At 40.0% G+C, this 18,152-nt stretch overlaps 1 protein-coding gene across 2 annotated transcripts in view; it reads right to left on the reverse strand.

Annotated features, from left to right (window-relative positions):
• ACOT9 (acyl-CoA thioesterase 9) overlaps positions 1 to 12,741 on the reverse strand; it is a 30,514-nt gene extending 17,773 nt beyond the window's left edge. Inside the window, exons 1-5 of one of the 2 annotated variants that reach the window (XM_023737292.1) lie at positions 12,604 to 12,624; positions 7,839 to 7,946; positions 5,917 to 5,962; positions 3,495 to 3,665; positions 3,192 to 3,229 (exon numbers count right to left, since the gene is read on the reverse strand). In XM_023737292.1, the coding sequence (XP_023593060.1) occupies positions 3,192 to 3,229; positions 3,495 to 3,665; positions 5,917 to 5,962; positions 7,839 to 7,854 (271 nt within the window). In that variant the 5' untranslated portion in view covers positions 7,855 to 7,946; positions 12,604 to 12,624. Of the gene's footprint in view, positions 1 to 3,191; positions 3,230 to 3,494; positions 3,666 to 5,916; positions 5,963 to 7,838; positions 7,947 to 12,603 lie in introns of both variants that reach the window. The other variant, XM_004382853.3, reaches the window with a different exon arrangement.
• Between the last annotated feature and the right edge of the window lie 5,411 nt (positions 12,742 to 18,152).

Raw genomic sequence — 18,152 nt, forward strand, 5'->3', positions numbered from 1 at the left:
TAAATCAGAATAAGAATCCAGCACCTGAGTCTGACAGTATCAAACAAACATCTTCAGAAAAGAGAAACAAATCACAAGAATTCAGCTACCTATTTCCCTCCTGACTCTTTCCTAATCATGAACAATTATTTTGCTCCGTTATCCCTTCTCCCCCATGACATCCTCAGCTCCTACACCACCCTGTGGTTATCTGTATACTTGCCATAGTTTAACAAGCATTTATATGTGACACACATGGTTCTATACACCTTATTAACATCAACTCAGTTAACATTGTATTATAAATATGTGTTTGTCCCCCTACTTCTCCCAAGATTCTTTCAAATTTTTATCACCAACCCTCAGGACAGGGTCTGTGCTCAATAAAATGTTTGTTGAGTGATAATAAATCCTTCCTTCCATGCATCTGCTAGAGGGCATACTACAGGAATGGGAGGTTAAAGGCAAGAACTCAGTTTCAAAGCCTTTGTGGAAAGTATCTATTAGATTGTGTGATAAGGGGTCAATGGTAAGCTTAGCAAGAGCAGATTCAGCAGCACATAGGGGTAGAAGCCAGGGCACAATAGACTGAGAAATAACAGGAGGTGAGGAAATAGAGGCAATGAGGGCAAATTATTTTTTTTCCAATTCTTTCCAGAAAGTTAGCTATAAAGCGAGACAGAAAGACAGTTTGAGAGTGTTATAAGGGAAGGGGGTTTTATTTATCTTGCATTTAAAGATGGAAGAGCCTTGAATGTTTATAAGTTGAAGGAAAAGTGAAGTTGAGGACAGGCTTGCGATGAGGGAGAAAGCATAAGTGATGAGGGTTAGGGTTAGGAATAGAATTGAGTGAGCAGGTGATAGGGACTGGCCATCAACAGAAGGTAATGAGGAAAAAACAGGGGCAGTGGTAAGGGAGTTTGTGGACACAGAGACCTCTAAGTAAACCAAAGTCAAATATACATATGTAAATGTAAAGGCCAGTAAGAATTTTTAACTAGGTTTACTTAATCTGGAGAACAAAGTAGCTAAGGATAAGCCTAACAGTGGACTTATGTCAATATCTAAAAATTTATTATAGCCTTTTCTCAAATGCTTTCCCAACAGTTCAGGCCAAAAGTCATTAGGTGGGAGCAAGCTTGGTAGCCTAGAGCAGGGTGTTGGAGCCCAAGCGAGGTGAAGAGGGTACCTGCATGGGAGAGTGGCATGACACAGGGTGTCAGAGCCCAAGCAGGGTGAGGAGAATGTCCATGCAGAGGAGCAATGAGACTGATGACCAAGTATGTGACAGCCTGAGCATGATGAGGGTGACCCTGCAGGGGGGTCCTGGCACACAGGATACAGAAGCCCAAGTGAGGTGAAGGAAGTGTCCATGAGGGGCTGGAGGTGGCTGTGACATAAAATTGGTTACCTACAGGGGAACTGATCAAATAAGTAAATATATTAAGCATAATGAAGCCAGCTGGAGAAGGGAATTACAAATATGGAAGGGGAGGAGATGAAAACGAATCCTGTGGTGTTGCACTCAAAATGGTGATATCAGCATGAACCTATGGTTTTCATATAACTAGATTTAGAAACAAACACAGATGTAAATGTATGTGTATATACATATATTCCCCAGCTCTGTCCATTAAAAAGAACCAGGGCCCCTTGGAAATTTGGCTGATTCCAATACTGGAGCAGGGAAAATACAAAATGAGTCTAGAACATCTTGTTGTGCCACAAAGGGAAAAAGTATGTAAAGAATAGTGGGCCCATGCACCCCCACAAAAAAATTAAAAAAAAAACAAAACAGAAGTCAGCTTAAAGGGACTGGGACAGTCCTGGGACAATCTGAGCATCAAAATAGATGATAAAACTTAGGAGGCAGTGAGTTTATGTTGACAGGGGGGGAATAATTTGGAAAAAGAGGGTGAGAATGGGTACACAACTTAAAGAATGTAATCAACATTGCTGAATTGTAGTATGTTCTGCTGTGCATATTCTCAACAAGAACAAAAACTTAAAAAATTATATATAAAAAAAAAGATAGATGATAGTGTGGGGACGGGAGGAGGTAAACACACCACTTAGGGATACTGAGCTTCTGTTAAGGGTGATGAAAAACTTCAGGAATAGCTAATGGTGATGGTTGAACATGGTGAACCTATTTAACGTCACTGAACTGTACACGTGAAGACTGCTGAAATGGCAAATGTCTATTACTGAAGTACTTACTGCAATAAAAATGTATTTTTGAAAAAGATAGCTGGCAGTAACAGATTATAGCCTATTCAATAAAATAGGAATCCCTGAGCCCATACTGATTTACAAAAATAATAAACTGAAAGGTTGATGAGGAATGGGATATTTTCATGGTCTCAAAGTACCTCCCCACAAGCTACTTATTAATTAGATAGGGGAAAAGAATAAACTTTACAGTGAAGAAGCCTGGCAGACATCACCTTAATCAAGTAATCAAAATTAACATCATCTATAATAGGACAAATCAAAATCATGCACCATCTGATAGGATGAAATAAGAATACAGCATCCCTTCTGTGAGGTTTCTGGCAAAGATGCATAACCTGAATCTAATCATGAGGAGACATCAGACAAACCCAAATTGAGGGACATTCTACAAAATAACTGGCCTGTAACTTCAAAAGTGTCAAAGTCATGGAAGTCAAGGAAAGACAGAGGAACTGTTCCTGACATGACAACTAAATGCAACATGTGATTCAGAACTGGATCCTTCTGCTATAAAGGACATTATTGGGACCACTGGCAAAAACTGAATGGGGTCTTATGACTAGACAGTGTAATGTATCAGTGTTAATTTCCTAATTGTTGCTACGTAGAAGAATATCCTTGTTTACAGGAAATACACATTAAAATATTTGGGGGTGATATGGCATCATGTCAGCAACTTACTCTCACATGATTCAGGGGAAAAAAAGTTTTTATACTGTATTTACGATTTTTCTGTAAGTTTAAGATTGTTTTTAAAAAGTTATTAGAAAGGATTAATCAGATATATAATTCCATTAAATAGGAATCTATGTTTACATAAAATTGTGACATTTCAGAGGTAGTAGAGACTCTTATCTGCGCTTTCAGAATATGAGAGATCCTCATCTGTGCAGGTCAAAGAATAAAAAGGTCCCTTCCAACCACAGGATTCAAATGTGTAACTGTATCTATTAAAAATACTGAAATAATACCAGTACCTCCTAAGCTGTCAAGATCCTCAAGAATCCTGCCAAATCTGCGAAATAAAGCAAACTGTTAATTAAATGAAAATCATGATTATCCTCCTTTAAAAATAAATAACATACTTTGGGATGATGAAAATATCCTAAAATTTATTTTATGATGGTTACACAACTCTGTGAATATATTTAAAGATACTGAACTATACACTTTAAAGTGATGAACTGAATGGCATGTGAATTATATCTCAAAGTTGTTATTTAAAAAGGAAATAAAAGAAAAACAAATAAACAACACAAATAAAAATAGTGTTGTGTTACCTTACGGTGTTTTGAACGGTCAAATATTTCTCTCGTAATTCAGGCTGACTGCCCAAAGGCAAGAGAACTTCAGTATAACTGTCTTTCATTCTCCTAGGTGGCAGTGCTTTCTGTGACTTAGCCAAAAAACTATGAAGTAATTTTCTTTCCTCCATTGCTTTCACATGGTCTCTGAGAAAAAAGGATGCAAACTTCATAAAACACAGGATCAATGATATCACACAATTCCAGTGATAATATAAGCCAGTCAATACCATCAAAGGAGGAAAGAGAAGGTTTGGACCTACTTCATCTCCTCTTACATCCTTCCCTTCCCTCCTGACACTTGGTGAAATTGAAAATTTCTGGTAAAAGTTCTTAGGCTTGTAGATAAGAAAAAACATACTTAAAAGTAATATAAAAAACCAAACCGAACCCGTTGCCATCAAGTCGATCCCGACTCATAGCAACCCTGTAGGACAAAGGAGACCTGCTCCATAGGGTTTCCAAGGGGCAGGTGGTGGATTCAAGCTGCTGAACTTCTCATTAGCAGCCAAGCTCTTAATCACTGTGCCACCAGGGCTCCAAAAGCAATACAGATATACCCAAAAGGATCATATATTCACCCTCATCAAAAAGTGTACTCAAAAAAAAAGTTTACTCAACAGAATGTTGTTGTTGTGTACTGTCGAGTCAATTCTGACTCAGAGAGACCCTATAGGACAGAGTAGAACTGCCCCATCGGGTTTTCAAAGCTGAAATCTTTATAGGAGCAGGTCGCAAAGACTCTTTTCCCACGGAGCCGGTGATGGGTTCCAACCATGACCTTTTGGTTAGCAGCCAAGCACTTTAACCATTGTGCAACCAAGTCTCCTTTAAAGAATAGAATACTTGATATCAAATTAAAAATACACAGAGCTGGATACAATAGTGCATATATATGGGCTAAAGTATGACATGGCCACTGAACTCCATATTCCCATCTCTCACCTTGACAATTCTTATTTTCTTTCTGCCACAGTTCTCTCTCTCTGCCTTCAATTTCAGAAGAGAGAGACAAAGGAAGAAAAATGGAGTATATCCAAAAGAAGTATGGAAGGCAGAGCAAAAGGTAAAGTGATAGAGAACATAAAAAAGGAGACAGAAAGAGAAGAAAAAGAAGAGAAAGTTAAAGTGGAAGAGAAAAGAGAGACAAGGGGATGAGGAACTAAAATGTTAACAATATCATTAATTAAAATGTCTTTCTAAGCTTCACTTATGAATTATTATTGCCAGAAATGTTTAGTATGAATCCAATCAAGCTTTCAGATGTAATTTACAGTCTACAAAAAATGGAGGAATAAATGGCACTAGATAAATCCAGAATGTGGAACATTCTATAAGACCAATGGTTTGGCCTCTTTAAAGTCAAGCTCGTGGGGAAAAAAGGAGGGGGGCAACTAAATTAGGGAGCTAAAAAGTCATAAGCACCAAATTCAATATGCAATCCTTTATTGGACCTTGATGTTTTTTAAAAAAGACATTTTGGGAACAGTTCAGGAAATCTGAATATCGCCTGGGTAGCATACTATTAAGGAATTATTGTCAATTTTTCTATGTGAGAGAATGTCTTATTTGTTGGAGATGCATGACTGTTGACTTTGTTATGCAGACGAGTATCTTACTGGAGATGCATGCTGAAGTATCACAGTGTCTATAACTTACTTAGAAATAGCTCAGCCAAAATATATACATATATAAAGCAAATATGGCAAAATGTTAAGCATTACTGAATCCAGTTGGTGGGTACACAGGTGTTCAGGTTTTCTACTTTTCATTATATTTTAAAAATTTCATAAGCGTTAAAAAGAAGTCATTAGACAATTTCTATATCAATAATAGATGTCTAGCGATCACTCACGCCTTTTTTTTATCTCATTTTAGCCTCAAAATTCTGTGCACGAAAAAAGATATTTTCCTATTTTACAGCAGGGAAATACTAAGAGAAAGAGAAAGATCCACCAAGTTTTCTGGGTACGGAAGACCTGGTTAATTGTAAACTGACAAGAAGCAATAAAGGAGTCAGTTTGTATGACATAACAGAAAAACTCTGATACGTAATCATTCAATTTCTCTGAGACTCAGTTTCATCATGTGTTAAAAAAAAAAAGGATAGGAATATATGCCATAAGTACTTCACAAGTTTTGTTATGAGAATCAGTGAGGTAATATGCCTGAATGCACTATGAAAAACATAGACTACATTGTAAATCACATTATGACAATGACACATCAACTGATGAGTATGCACAACTGTTGATCTTCTCCCATAAGTAAAAAAACCCTCAACCCAGCTCCAAGCACAGGGTCCACCATCCCTACAAGAAGACCATCAACTGAGCCTAAATACAGCCTAGCACAACACTTTGGGGATGAAAGAATAAATGAACACAAGACTGCATACCTCCAGTTTGTGGATGCTCCTACTATCTCCCGCAACTTAACTCGAACTGAAACAAAAATAAAGAGGTCACTCCATCAGACAAATAAATATGAGAAGTCGATCATGGCAATGAGCTAAAGAACTATAAAAGCGATTCATGGGCCCAAAAGCTTTAAAGATCCATAGATTTCCATTTAATGCCACAACAAAGAGCTTAGGGAAGGAATCAGGCCTCTGATCCCTGAAACCCTGAAATAACTATTGAACTATCCTTTAGTGCAAAAAACAAATGCCCTTATGCCAATCACTGGGGTTTATATAAACAAATGAAATAGGGTAACTGTAATTACTCATCCAACGGGGCTGTACCAGTGTCAGTAGATAAGTCCTTTTAAGATGGAGATATTATGAACAGGATCCACACCTATCTTCTTATAGGGCAAGGTTAAGTCAAATTACTTAGTTCAGGAACTAATACTTGGCCACCAAAATATCCAAATCTGAGCCTCATTATGATGTGTTTTTCCTATATTTGTACTATCCTAATTGTCAGAAAAGTTTGAGCCAGAAAAATGAGCAAAGAGTTAAGTCAACGTAAGGCAAAGTATGCGATTTAATTTTAGTTAATGCGCATAGCCCGAAAAAGTGCAAGAATGAATTAATGCTAAAAAACAAAACGTAATGTAGAAATTTTTGAAATGGTGTATCTTTGGCTATGCGTATTTTCACCAAAAAAAAAAAAGGTCGAGAAGGGAGAGGGCTGACGTGTTGTGGGGTTGCTGACCAATGTCATAAAACAATATGTGTACTACTGTTTCATGAGAAACTATTTGTTCTGTAAGCCTTCACCTGAAAAAAAACAAAAAACAAAATGTAAGTGCTTAAAAAAAGTTGATACTAATTACCACACACATGATTCACATGTATAGGTGAACACACTATATGGATGAAGGAAAAACAAAGTAGATAATCAGTATTAATACAAAACTAAAAAGTAAATCTATAGTGTTGAGTTCATGTGTTTTTTCCCAGCATTTCAAAATACATAGTCCAGTTATAGCACTATATATATTGTTATTAACAATAGCAATCCTTGTTCATCCAATAATTTTTAACTGATCAAAGTCAAACATGGTTAGATTAACATGTACTTCGACTATCATGAAAAATTAGTTGATTTTTCCACCAAACAATTGTGTATATACCATAAATTTGATGTAAGCTCCAATTACAATTAAATCATAGAGAACTGCAAAAAATAACCATTAGTAAATTAGTCTTAATTCTGATTTTTTCCTCCTTATTTCCTTGAATAATAGAATGCACAGAAAGTACTACAAGCAGTACACAGACTACTGATGCTCACTGACATAAAATGATTAATACTAGTTTAGTCAGTGTAAGAAGAGAGGCAGATGCTGAGAGCCAAGAAAGCAAGTAGAATTTTAAATGATATATACACACATATATTTATTTGGGCCCTTTAAAGAAGCCACAATTTTAATTATAATGAAAATTCCTAAAATGATAAAGATTATCCACAGTTTGCAAATCAGATTAGTAATTGAAATTAATCTCAATTAAGCAGGGATTAACAACGTCTCCCTAACAAAAACTAGGGACTAGGAGCATTTAGTTGGTACAACTGAAGGGCCCATCGCTTACTTATACGTTAGGTCTTTTTTCCACGCCCCCCTCCACCTTCAGTATCTATGCACAGGAAGTGGAGATCATTTAACTAGAAGAGTTTAGCCCCCAAGGCTTCCAGGAACGATAGGTGAAATTCTGAATGTGATTTTTACCCAAAGCTGTTACACTATCCTAGTCATTTATAAATGAGAAGTTTGTAAAAGCTCTACCTTTAATATGCCTCATTTTCCCTAAACTGTCATTCTAGAAGCCTCCCAGAGAATTTTTGCCACATCCAAATAAAAGGTAAATACCCTTCCTTGCCTTCATGAATGTGGAGAGGTCCTTGATTCTTGGGATCCTGGGATCCTTGAGCCAGTCCTCTGCCAGGAGTAAGCAGTACCTTGTTTAAGGTATAAAGCCTGTAAAACAAGATAAAACACACTTAGAGTAGGTTTCGTGGGTTCATCCCTGGCAACCCCAAAGACTTGTGCCTCTTCTCAGAGCACGTGGCCATATCAGACCCTTAGTATATACTATCTTTGAAGGATCTATAGTTGTTTCACAAGTATATGTATATTTCCATATGGAGCTACTCCATAAATCATCTCTCCAACTAGAGTAAACATTTCTTAAGAGCAAAGACCAATTAGGTAATTATCTACAAAATAAATAAAGGGTTCAACCAGGTTTAATGGATTATTATTGCTTTTTCTATTATTTCATTAGATCCAGAAGCCCAGAATCGATTTGGTAAACAGCTGAGCAAACAAATCATGAACATTTATTTTGCTCTTTACTATCACACCGTATTTCCTCAATAAGTTAACCCCAATTATAAGTTAATCAACTTTGAAAACTGAATTAACCCTTTCCAGACTCAAAGAGAGTATTTATTGGACTTATACAGAAATTTCCTAAGCCCTCAATAGAATAAAATAAAAGCTATTTCCCCAATATTTGCCTAACCTTTCCTCCCAAAATAAATTGTTGAACTTGATTTTGGCTCACTATTAAGAACTGGCTCTTAACCATGGCAACACAAAAAATATTCGACTTTGTTTTATAAAATTCATATATAAAGATGCCATCTGTAAACAGCAACGGTAACTATTTGGCCTGATAACAGTAGCTTATCCTAGGGATCAAAGGCTGCTATCTCAATGCCATCAGCAGCTCGGACTAGAAGGAAGCAAACAGGTTCAAGTATGTCACCTCATTAATATTAGCTTAAACTACTGTCTAGACTGGCTACACAATACTACTATTGAGCTTCGTGGGAGAAAGATGTGGCAGTCTGCTTCCATAAAGATTTACAGCCTTGGAAACCCTATGGGGTCGCTATGAGTCGGAATCGACTTGAAGGCAGTGGGTTTGGTTTTGGCTTGGTTGTGAGCTCAGTTGAAGGCAAGACACTGAAGAGCTCAAGAACCCCGGACACTGTCACCTCATTCTATCTCAGGTTCCTAGTAAATTCTCACTACCCAATGTCAGGACAAGTAACGACTAGCCAAAAAAAAAAAAAAAAAGGTATACTTTTAATTATTTTTAGAGCCCAAGTCACTATAGATTATTCTTCTGGATTACAGCATTCAGGAATAGTCTCTCAGTAAAAATATTTTGTAAAATTTACTTGTAGTTTTAACACTTGTGCTGCTAGAACAAATTCTTGTTCTATCACCAAGTCAGCTAACCTAACTGCAAAGAATACATAAATATGAGCACATTCTCGCTAGTTAAGTAAACACCTTATTTATCTAGTCATCTCCCTGGCTGCAATACAATCACTGCTGGTCCACTAAGACCAAAATGCTTTCTGGAGTGTTTTATGTTTTAGTTTTGTGTTTACGCTTCAATCACAAAGCTAACAAGCCTCTATTTCATGTATTTTCGCTTTTTTTTTCCACAAAAAAAAATTTCATTTCTGCACTTTTGTATGTAGGTTAATACTGTGGTCTTCTTGTTGTTGACCATCTAATTTGTATTTTCTCAGAACCTTATTTGAATCTTCTATTTATTTTTCACTATTTTATGTTATCTTCTGCAGGTTCAAATCCCTTACTGAAGGAAGAGGGGTATGTTATTCCTTCATTCTGCCATCTCAGAAACTAGCATTCTGTAATTGAATGTATCTGGTTTTAAAAAGCACACTGGAAAAAGCTAGTTTTTTCCATTGCTACCATTAGCTGAAAGACCAAATAAATCATGCCCTAAATACATTAATTAGCAATTACAATGGATACATTAGATATACCCAATATAAGAAATGGGATCTGACTTTGAACGGCTGAATACTTTGCAATACTCATCATAGACTAACAGGAGCAATATAACTGATCTCATATACTTGGGTAAATACACATATGCAAAAGCATTTTTGTTTTGTGATCCTAAGCAGCAGCATTTTCCGAAGAGTGATGAAAATCATCCCATCCTGCCTGTGTGAGAGGCAGTATAAAATAGAGGTGAGGAGCCCAACCACACTGTTTGTTAGCTGAGTGACTTCGGCAAGTTACCAAACTTCTCTGAGCCTCAGTTTCCTTATCTGTTAAATGGAGATAATAATAGTACCTATCCCATAAGACTGTCATAAGGATAAAGAAGTTAAGACATGTTAAACCCTTAGGAGAGTTCCTAGTACACTGACAAGTCCTAAAAAATGTTAGCTATTATTATTCCAAAAAGTGAAACTTCTCCAAAGTCTCCCCTAGACGTCAAAAAGAACCAGAAATTCAGAGAAGGTAAACCAGGCACTATGATGGACCATCTTTGAATGTAGAACCAAATGGAGATAGTAAAGAAAGGAGCTGATGAATACAGAGAAATACTTGGGCCAATTTATTTGGAAAATTGTGGTCCTACAGCCTTGTTCTTTGCATGCTGCCTTAAGAAATTTGGAAATATATCCCTGTGGCAAAACAAAGGCATGATCTAAACACTGTTTAAAATTGTAGATTATACCATTCATTTATTGGTATAATAAATCTCTTATTATATTGTGAACATAGCATTCAGCTAATGGTAACTTTTCACTACAATTTGGTACCCTATCTACTGATATAGTAGGGTTGCTATAAGTCAGAATCAACTCAGTAGCAATGGGTTTGGTTTTACCTACTGATAATCTGATGAAAACTGTGGACCCTCACACTAGGAAGGTAAAAAAACACATTTTTACTGACACACAAATTAGTATATACTATTTCAGAAGGCTCATAGACCACCTTTGACACCCCCATGGGCCCCTATATTTAAAAATTCGGATTGAAACCAACCTCCTGAAGAAAATGAGGCCCATGGAAATTAGATAACTTTTCCCCAGTGCTAGTCAACTGGCACACTGGCATAGTTCAGATAGAACCCAGTTCTTCTGACATCCCCCACCCTCCCCCATCCCCCGCCAACACACACACACACACACACACACACACACACAGGCAAGTGGCTCTTTTCATACTCCCAGGTTGCTTCCTTTCATATATGTAGCACTGAGGTGGAGGAGGTAGGAGAATAATCGTTACCCCGACACCTTGGTACCTCGGGAGTCATAGCAAAACATTTAGACCTTTAGAAGAAACTGTCAAGATACCTTTGGGACACTCTGGCCCTAGGATTCTATGATTGAACCTTTCCAAAGAAAGGAGACCAAAGAGCCCAAGTGTCTGGGCTCTGTCCTGGGCCCCAAGCAAGGAAGAGTTTTCAGTGCAATAATAAGCAATGCCACTCATTATGTCCTCCACTTTGCAGAAATCCCTCAATTTAAAGGCTAAACAAAGTCAAGTGACTCTTCTGTGAGTCTTAAAAAAAAAGCTATAAAGGTTGCCCATCAGGCATATAATCTAATCATCTCAAGCATAAGTCTGTATTCACTGATGAATTCCTTCTCTCTCTCACTAGACACTGACAAAGAGTATACCCACTTAAGGTTCAACAGGACTCACAAGAAAGGAGCCCAGGATTAGGGGAGTAAGTGGAAAGAAAGAGGACTTCCAAATTGGGGTAGAGGCGATCAAGAAAGGTTTCAAGAAAAGACACATGGCAAAACCATGGAGCTTGTAAAACTTAATTCACATCACAGCCAATGCAGACTAATGCCAACTGTGGCCCATCTTGTAATGACTGTCAACTTGTCTTCAAATAAAGTGTAACAAAGTTTTTATTTGTACTGTACACAAAAAAGAGCAAGAGAGTCTTTTTTCAACTGGTTAAGAGTGACAGCAGAGACAGCAGCAAGGTTGGCAGGGACAGTGAGAGAGATCCAGAACCCCCAAGAAACATGATGGGATCAGTGTCCATCACCATGTGGGCCACACACTGATGACTTCAGAAGCCAAAGCAGCGGGGAGCACCCTGGGACCCAGCTACTTGGAAGGGCTGGAGGGGTGGGGTGAAGTGGGGTGGGGGAGAGCCAGATATGCCCTGGAGCCTGAAGCCATCAGGCCATAATTGTGCCAGTTGAGAAGATTCCGTGTGGGGGGGAAAGGCATCCTCCTCATCCAAGCGGCCCAACCAACCCCCGACCCCCAAACAGGGGCCTTGCTGCTCATTAAAGGTAAAGTTGAAATCAGCACACAGCCCTGAGGCCCCTTGAGAGCCCGAGAAGTCCCCTGCCCCCGTTACAACACACCTAAGTCAGAGTCCAAGTGGGCCAGGCATGTAACCCTAAAAATATTCTCCAAAGAGGGCAAAAGGCTGGAGAGGTATCCTGGAAATCCAGATACTAGTTTTGTGACTAGAGGCTACCCCAAAACGGTTTCCAACCACACCCCTGGTGACCGACGAGCAAGGAATGTGGGTCAGGGAACACCCAACATCCTCCCTTAAAAGCGATGCTTCACTTTTCCCGTTAACTCCGTGCCTGAAGACACTAAAGTAGAGGGCGGAGTGCCCCCACCAGAGGCCGGCGGGCTTGCATCCGGCGGGGCGCCCTTCCCCGCCAGGCCCCCACTTTCTCCCCAAATGCCCACTGCGTTAATCACCGCCCACTGGCGGCCCGCTCCTTCCGCCCGGGCTCTCTAGGAGCGCGGAGGGCCGGCAAAGGGCTCCTTAGACCGCGTCCCGCCAGGCCCCAGTACCTACCGCAGCGCCGCCCGCCTCATCGTGCTAGGCCGCAGTGCACGCCTCTGGAGAAGCGAGGCCCGCGCTGATCCCGGAGGGAAGCTGAGGCTACCGCAAACGCGAGCGCAAGCCGGGCCCTCGCTCCCAGGACCGCACGCTCCCAGCGCGGTTGCCTGGGGCGGGGCCACAAGGCGCCTGGCACGCTGCCCGCTCATTGGCGGAAAACTGGAGTCCCGCCAGTGCGGTGCTTTCCGGTCCCTGAGCAGCTCTGGGTGTGTTCTTGTTAGGAGGACCGATCTAGCTGTATTTGTTAACAAAATGTGGAAGAGGCTGCACAGGCCTAGCTCACTATTATTTAGTCCCCATTGCTAACTGCCACATTGTCTCATGATCTTGTTTCTCCAGTCTGTACAAAAGGTTTAAGATTAACCCATGTAAAACCATGAAAACCAAACTAAGCACTCATCTTGTGACAAGAAAAACCAGGATGTCGCCAGATAATCCCCAAGGATGTCACCAGATAACCCCCAAGAATACCAGTAGAAGATTAACTCATCTGAGACATGACCACCTCAAAGGGAAACTATCACAAACTTCTAAGACCCGCAATCCTGTCCCTATAAAAGCCTTCAGCCGATCTCCAGTGGGGGAGATGGGTTTTTTGGAGGAATCTATTCCCCTCTGTCTCCTATATATTGATATATAATAAACCTCTTGCTGCTCACTTCACCTGTCTCAGAATTGGCTATTGCGGCAGGGGGCTCCAATCCGCGTTATTGCGATAATAAATGCACCACGCGCCACGGCCAGGGCGTGAGGTGGAGGCCAGGCGCGGCCTGGCCCTGTGGCCAGTTATCTCACCTGGCTTGAGGACGCACATTGGCTCCCAGTTTGTCGTTCTTACCCTTGGCTGCATGTTGCAATCTCCTGGGCAGCTTTACAGATGCCTGGGCCCCCTCCCTCTGAGATTCTGAGGCCTGGGATGCGAGCGGAAACCCTGGTGGCGTAGTGGTTAAGTGCTACGGCTGTTAACCAAAAGGTCTGCAGTTCGAATCCACCAGGCGCTCCTTGGAAACTCTATGGGGAAGTTCTACCCTGTCCTATAGGGTCGCTATGAGTCGCAATCGACTCGACGGCAATGGGTTTACCAGGGTGCGGCCAGGGGTCCAGATGTCCAAAGGGTGCCCCCAGGTGATGCCATCGTAAGCAAAGGTTGACAACCAGTGCCTGACCTAATAAAAAAACTTGTCTTCTGATCTCAGCCGACCTTGTGTTTGACAGTCTTGGCCAGCCCAGAGAGTCGAGATGATTTCATCCTGTGGCCTGACTCTTCATTTCATTCAACGAATTTTTATTGAGCTGCTTGCAGTGTGCCAGATGCTGTTTAGATGATGGGGATACAATAAAAATAGACAAAAATCCCTGCCCTTAGGGAGCTTACTATATAACGAAAGGAAAGGAAAATCAGCAAACAAGTTAGAAAGTAACAATTTCAAACGTGGTAAAGCTTCTAAAGAGGAAATAAAACAGGGTAATGGGACAGGGTCTTTCAAGAATATAAACAAGTTTTGCTTTGCCCCAAAAGATGGTAAATTCCCAGGAGGCAGGGCCATATCATATGCTAAATTTTCTGAATACCCCATGCTTAGTAAAAATGTGTTTATTTGAATTAAGTTGGCTTTTTTGTTTTTTAAATCACTTCGTGAGTTACAAATGGAGCATGGTGTTTGGCTTTCTCTTTCCTCTCTACCCAACCTTCCTTGCTTTCTCCATCAGTCCTGCATCCAGAAAACACCTTTTGACTTGCAGGGATCTCGTCTTCACTTTTTGCTCATACTGTCTGGACCTTTTCAGTGATGGTTTTGTTTTGCTTTCTATCAACTATATTTATTTATTCTCTACCATACCTAACATACTGTGATAAACATTTGATTAAATTACATTTTTTTGTTCTTGTTTTTACTTGAACTTTTGGTTGAAGCAATGGAAGGCTCAGGGAGAACAATTAAGTTCAAAAGAATCTCTCAGGTTATGTATATGGTATAATAATGGATAAGGATTTAAAAAAAAACATTGCCATTGAGTCAATTCCGACTCATGGTGACCCTATGTGTTACAGAGTAGAACTGCTCCATAGGGTTTTCTTGGCTGTAATCTTTACAGAAGCAGGTCACCAGACCTTTCTTCTATGGTGCTGCTAGATGAGTTGGAACTGCCAACTTTTAGGCTTGTAGTCGAGCACAAATCGTTTGTGCCACCCAGGGACCCACTGGTAAAGACAGCTTGTGATTTTTGTGCAATCAAGTCACCTTCCATCAACTTCCAATATACAGCCAGACATACATAGCCAGGGACTCAATGCCACGATGATTCCTTCCTTCCACCCCTCATCTTTGCTTTCCTTTGTACATTGCTTCATTCTTTTTTCTCTCTGTACAATGGCTTTCTCCACATGACAAAAGAAGCTCCTGAACTTTACATCTTACAACCACAGCCACATACATAGAGACTGACCCAAATTTTGCGTCCTCTGCGTCCCAAGTCCAAAAAGTTGTGAGAAAGGATTCATTGGCCCACGCCCCTGCACTGGTGAACTGTGGCAACTGGGAAAAATCATATGATTGGACCTGCTGATTTACCAGGTACGCCCTCACCCAGCTCCCTGCCCAGGTGCTAGGGTCATAATCTACTAACTCGGCTATTTCCATAAGTAACCACATGAATGGGGATATGGAGCACTTCTTAGAAAAGAAGTACCAAGCAACCAACCCCATAGATGCCCACTACAGATGTTATGTAAAGAGAAAAAATAAACAACCTCATCACTTGGTCCACCTACCTTAGTTTTAACCTTGAGGAGCCTGCTAAACCCAGCTAGCCCAGCATTCATCCCAGGTGTCTACAGTTGTATCAAATGACAGCATATATGTCTTAGTCATCTAGTGGTGCTCTAACAGAAATACCACAAGTGGATGGCTTTAACAAAGAGAAGTTTATTCTCTCACAGTCCAGTAGGCACAAGTCCAAATTCAGGGCGTCAGCTCCAAGGGAACGCTTTCTCTGTCAGCTCTGGAGGAAGGTCCGTGTCATCAATCTTCCTCTGGTCTGGGAGCTTCTCTGCACAGGAACCTCAGGTCCAAAGGACGTGCTCTGCTCCTGGCACTGCTTTCTTGGTGGTATGAGGTTCCCATGTGTCTCTGTTCACTTCTGTCTTTTATATCTCTAATGAGATTGGATTAAGACACTGTCTATAATCTTGTAGACGTCATCAGTATAACCTCATCATAGTGATATAGTTTACAGCACATAAGGAGATCACATATAACCTCATCATAGTGATAGAGTTTACAGCACATAAGGAAATCACATCAGATTACACAATCATACAATACTGGGAATCATGACCCAGTCAAGCTGACAGGCATTTTTGGGGGACACAATTCAATCCATGACAACATATGAAATTGTTAAAACAGTTTAGCAATCCTAATTTCTGTGTGTGTGTGTGTTGTTGTTGTTGTAAAGCATACATGCTATAGCAAATTTTGGACAGCAGGAGTGTAAGACAAAGAGGTCACAAAAGCATACCAGGAACTATGCAACAATTGTATAGTGGTGAGAATTACTATCCTTAAATAATAGATTCTCCACTCTGCCTTTTTATTTCCCGTCATGTTCCATTGGTTCTATTTTGATATGGTCTCATGGGGGGAGATGCTATCAAATGTATAATTAAAATAAAAGACACCTAATCATGCATTAACAGATACATAAGATATTATCAATATCATTATTACAAGTAGAAAAATAAAAATCAAGTAACAAAACCTAACAATACATCAATTCAATTCAATCCAGTATTACTGAGTGAAAAATACAGTACCTAGAAACCATCTTTCCTTGGCCTGAGGCCACTGAACAATATATGCTTTTGGATACCTGATGTACGAAGAACATGCTCTTGGAAAACTATGTCATCAACTTTCAAACAAACTGATTCCTGTTATGATTTCATTAGGATAGAGAAATCACTCTTTAAAAGTTAGTTTATTTCCTGGGTTACAGAGATTATACAGAAGAATCCAGAGTAGAGTTCGAGGGGGAGGAGGTCAACAATGGAAAAGTGTTTTTTCTCCCAAACCTTTAAGAAAAAAATGGAAGGACTAGTGAGCTGTTACATGAAAGTGCTTAGTATTAAACCCACTTGCTCCAACAGGAAGCGAAACCCAGGCCAAGCGATTTAGAAACAGCAGTGACGTTAATCACTCTCCTTTCCTCAACTCCTTTTATGTTTGCTCATCAAAGACAAATGTTGAAAGATTCTTGTCTTTAGAAATACTCTTTTTTTCCCTAACAATTTCTCCTTGCTTAAAAATGTCAAACATATATATATATATAGTTGTTGTTGTTAGGTGCCATTGAGTTGGTTCGACTCATAGCAACCCTATGTACAACAGAATGCAATATTGCCAGATCCTGTGCCATCCTCACAAGCGTCGCTATGTTTGAGCCCATTATTGCAGCCACTGTGTCAATCCACCTCGAAGAGGGACGTCCTCATTTTTGCTGACCCTCTATTTTACCAAGCATGATGTCCTTTTCCAGGGACTGGTCCCTCCTGATAATATATCCAAAGTATATGAGACAAAGTCTCATCATCCCTGCTTCTAATGAGCATTCTGGCTGTACTTCTTCCAAGACAGATTTGTTCATTCTTTTGGCAGTCCACAGTATATTCAATATTCTTCTCCAACACCTTAGTTCAAAGGCATCAATTTTTCTTCGGTCTTCCTTATTCATTGTCCAGCTTTCACATGCATATGAGGCAATTGAAAACACCATGGCTTGGGTCAGGTACACCTTAGTCCTTAAAGTGACATCTTTGCTTTTAAACAATTGAAACAGGTCTTTTGCAGCAGATTTGCCCAATCCCACGCATCCTTCGATTTCTTGATTGCTGCTTCCACGGACGTTGATTGTGTGTCCAAGTAAAATGAAATCCTTGACAACTTCAATCTCTTCTCTGTTTATCATGATGTTGCTTATTGGTCCAGTTGTGAGGATTTTTGTTTCTTTATGTTGAGATGTAATCCATACTGAAGGTTGTGGACACTGATCTTTATCAGTAAGTGCTTCAAGTCCTCTTCACTTTCAGTAAGCAAGGTGGTGTCATCTGCATATTGCAGGTTGTTAATAAGCCTTCCTCCAATCCTGATGCCACGCTCTTCTTCATATAGTCCAGCTTCTAGGATTATTTGCTTAGCATACAGATTGAATAAGTATGGTGAAGGGATACAACCCTGATGCATACCTTTCCGGACTTTATACCATGCAGTAGCCCCTCGTATTACCAGGTAGATAGAAAGGAACAAACGTTTAGAGGGTGCCTACCAAGCACTAAACAAAGGACTTGACAACATCATTTGATATTTGCCACACTATGAGGAGAAAACTATTGTTGTTAACCCCATTTTACAGATTAACATACTGAGATTCAAGGACCTCATCCAAAATTATACAGCCGGTAACTTGCAGCACTGGGATTTGCATCTTGGTCTGTCTGACCTCCA

The sequence above is a fragment of the Trichechus manatus genome, unplaced genomic scaffold (assembly GCF_000243295.1).
Source record: "Trichechus manatus latirostris isolate Lorelei unplaced genomic scaffold, TriManLat1.0 scaffold00100, whole genome shotgun sequence".
Lineage (NCBI taxonomy): Eukaryota > Metazoa > Chordata > Mammalia > Sirenia > Trichechidae > Trichechus > Trichechus manatus.